This window comes from Strongylocentrotus purpuratus, unplaced genomic scaffold, assembly GCF_000002235.5.
Source record: "Strongylocentrotus purpuratus isolate Spur 01 unplaced genomic scaffold, Spur_5.0 spur5_scaffold_21, whole genome shotgun sequence".
Lineage (NCBI taxonomy): Eukaryota > Metazoa > Echinodermata > Echinoidea > Camarodonta > Strongylocentrotidae > Strongylocentrotus > Strongylocentrotus purpuratus.
The window spans coordinates 23,120,252-23,123,671 of NW_022145607.1; the positions used below are offsets into that span (position 1 = coordinate 23,120,252).

The 3,420-nt window shown below is 39.2% G+C and overlaps 1 protein-coding gene across 1 annotated transcript; it reads right to left on the reverse strand.

Moving 5' to 3' along the window:
- Positions 1–602: 602 nt before the first annotated feature.
- On the reverse strand, positions 603–2,890 carry LOC115928302 (transmembrane protein 35B-like). The gene is made up of 2 exons (XM_030995392.1): positions 2,653–2,890; positions 603–1,496 (listed from the first exon to the last, which is right to left on the reverse strand). The coding sequence occupies exons 1-2, from the start codon at positions 2,752–2,754 to the stop codon at positions 1,176–1,178; spliced, it is 423 nt and encodes a 140-aa protein (XP_030851252.1). The 5' UTR covers positions 2,755–2,890; the 3' UTR covers positions 603–1,175.
- Positions 2,891–3,420: the final 530 nt, after the last annotated feature.

Below are 3,420 nucleotides of genomic sequence, written 5' to 3' on the forward strand. Positions count from 1 at the left end.
TCTATCCTCAACTACTGTACATGTACTATTGTACTCTAGTAATAATACCTAATAATAATACTATGTATACATTGTGTGTAAACCAACTCCTATGCGCATGCATGCCAAGTACCAGGAAAGCAACATCCAGGCTTGAAATCATAACTACACACAGTGTAGTATCATTTTTGGTTTAATACTTATTACTTGCATTAAAGCTTATCTGCCGTAGTTTACAGGAGGGATTAGACTGCCCTGCAAGGTCACTGGACAGGTGGTTATCTCATCAACTCAGCTCTCAGTTAACATAAGAAAAAGAGGATCATGGGGGACCAATGGTCACCGATTAGGCATTGTTTGTTATATAGAGGGCACAAGTAGCTACAAGTAGTGCAGTGGGCCTTTAAAGAATGACATGGCAGGTTTGATACTTGCATCATGTTTTTACTTGCACTGAACTAGCAAAATTTACTGTTTATCGATATTAAAGTGCTTTTTCTACACACCTGTTCTGAACTTCATGACACTCCTTGCAGCTAGTCCCCTCACCTACCATCCCAGTATACATGTAGCTTCCTGAGTGAGCAGTTCAAGGGATTACTCCATCAAAGTATCAAGTAATGAATACTGATTTGCAAACTATTGCAAAATATGTGACAATTGATCTTTCAATGCAATCTTGATTACTGGTAGATGTTTTGTGAGAAATATCCCAAATATAATTCATAGTATTTAGAAAATAGAAATTAAAAAATGTTGATTTAATATCTCTGTCATCTCTGATGAACAAAAATACACGATTACTGATTTACAGTCAATAAATATTCATTCAATTCAAAGTATTTTTTGTGATTAAAGGTGCCTCAATGACTATCACACACCGTGCATGAATACACACAAAAAATATCCAACTTTGCAAAACCAAGCCTTGGTTTTGTAAACCGTGGGTGTGAAGTTTTCAATGATGTTTCAATGATTAGTTGGAAGATACAGAGATTACATTGATATAACCGCGGCAGAAATATGCCCGGCCTCATCCACTGCAAATTAAGTTAACAATCACCAAAACTTTATTCAGAAAATTAAAGTCCCTTGACTTGGTACATGATTAAATGGTGGGTTGTTAGTTGATAAGAATAATCAACCATACTGTGAGAGTGAGAGTCTGATGAGGGAAACTCTTCACTCACTCAAGCTTAGGCCAGGTGGACCTTGCCATGTCCTCCCCACAGTCCATTGCGCCCGAACATCAGCAGCAACAGAAGCACGGCGAGAAGCACTGGGAAGAAGAAGTCGCCCATCGATGCGCTCAGAGCCAACAGACCGTGGATGTAGAGGGCCGATATGGCGAGGAGGACAAAGCAGCTGATGACGGGCCAGTCGTAGCGGCCAAATGCCAGAAGAGCTCCGAAGAAGATGTCCAAGACAGCCACCACGGCGCAGTACATGGCACCGGACGGCTGGAAGCCAAGGGCACGAAGTGGGAAGACTCCAGCAAAATTGTGCATGTAAGAGACCTAAATAAAGAGAATTATATCTTGAAAATTATCGAGAAAAATGATTGACATACATGTAAACTGCAACGTTAACTGGTAGCATTTTTCCCAACTTTAATTAACAAAATTATCATTAATTTTTTTGTCTGTTCAGATAGCAACTTCTAGTTCTAGGAACAACTGCAGAATATTTCGCATGCCGAGAGTTCCTGTCCCTAGCTAGCTTGGCTGATATGTTTTACGTCTTTAATAGCTTGGGAAGAGGTCACAAAGTTAGACTTTGATTAGACTATTTATTGCTTAATTTTTGCCTCACTATTTATAACATACCGGTAGTCATAATGGCAAAACACAGAACTGTTTAGGTGTCAACGTTCAACAAGGCTAAATGCTCTTTTTTGTTGACCCCTCATTCGACATAAATTTGCTTTCTGAACTAATTTCCTTGTTAATTTTATTGTATTCATATTATCTGTAATGTTACCCTTCTACATGTATTTATGTATTTCAATTTTTTATTTTTTTAAATAGATCTACTCTGTAGTCTAGACTAGACCTCTAGACTGTATTGTACATGTTTTTTCAGAAGAATGAAATAAATACCATACCATAGGTCCATACCCACTGAATGACAATCAAGAACATTTTTATTTTTAGAGGTTATTTTGACACCCCTCACAGCCTCAGCCCTCAGCCCTCAGGCCATGTGGAATAAATAAAACTTCAAACTTCAACTTCAACATTGCCATTCCACTGCATTAACTCCGGGAAGCTCCAACACCGGTGACGCCTGCGGCGCCAGTGTTGGAGCTTCCCGGAGTTACACTGCATTGGATCATTCATGGATGCTCACATTCATTTAGGCCCTAGAATCTAGACCTAGATCTACTTTAAATTAAAGTGACTTAGACTGGGCCTACTTAGCAGTAATGAGACAGCCAGGTAATTTTCTCAGTCTCAATTCTCACCATGACCATGACACAGTGCATGGCTCATGCATCCTGATTTGTTGTGTGTAATACAATAATATAATAACTGTGCAGTAAACAGAGCTGAGCTGAGCTAACCACCGACCCCGACCGAGACGGGAGCGCCGCTCCGGCTGGCGGCAGGGGCAGCGGCAGACAGGCAAGCTCTTTTGATTTTACCTCTGGTCTTTGTTAACGTGTTTTCTTACCAAGTTCCCGTGTGCAGGCTCGATGGGAGCAACTTTCAACGTTCCCAAAAGAACACAGGCGAGCCCCACTCCAACAGCCAAATAGTATGTTACACTGCCCATCTTTAGATTTTAACAGCAACTCTCAATGCCGACTCAAAATTGACTACAAAGGCAAGGATATAGATTGTAATCCTCAAAATCCCCAGGTATAGCCGATGCTAAATTACCGCTGTGTGATATAGATTTGAACAATTATTTTTCATGTGGTAATGCGCCATCTCACGTCGGAATTCAGCTAGCAGGCACGCGCCCCGACCACGCCCATGATTATGGTGGATCCAAGATAGATGGAAAAGACATATTATTTAAAATGTGCTCATTTTCTTTTCCCTATCTACCCAGCCGCCCAAGACACGCTCAGGGAGCGAGGAGGCCTATAGATTTCCCGACCAAATTATTTTTCAACAACAATTAAAACAACAACAAAGTTGAACAACAGCAGCAACAACACCACCACAACATCAACAAAAAACTTGATCTGGCAATGCGTAGAATGGTATTGTATTAGAGCTATTTATTAACGGTAGCTCACTCGATCTGTACACAAACATTGAGTAATCTTTTTTTTTTTGCTAACTAAAAAATACATCATGAGTTATGTTCGTTTAGTGTTATAATCAGGGCCTTGGCTAGAGTTTGATGTTTTTTATTTATTTTTTTAATTTTTATTTATTTATTTATATTTATTTTTTTTTTTATTTTTTTTTTTTATTTTTTTTTATTTTT

What these genes read in the sequence shown, in the direction of transcription:
- LOC115928302 (XM_030995392.1), bottom strand. Translation starts at nt 2,754, where the DNA reads ATGGGCAGTGTAACATACTATTTGGCTGTTGGAGTGGGGCTCGCCTGT. An exon ending in AGCCTGCACACGGGAACTTG is followed by an intron (nt 1,497 to 2,652) that starts GTAAGAAAACAC and finishes CTCTTTATTTAG; the next exon opens with GTCTCTTACATGCACAATTT.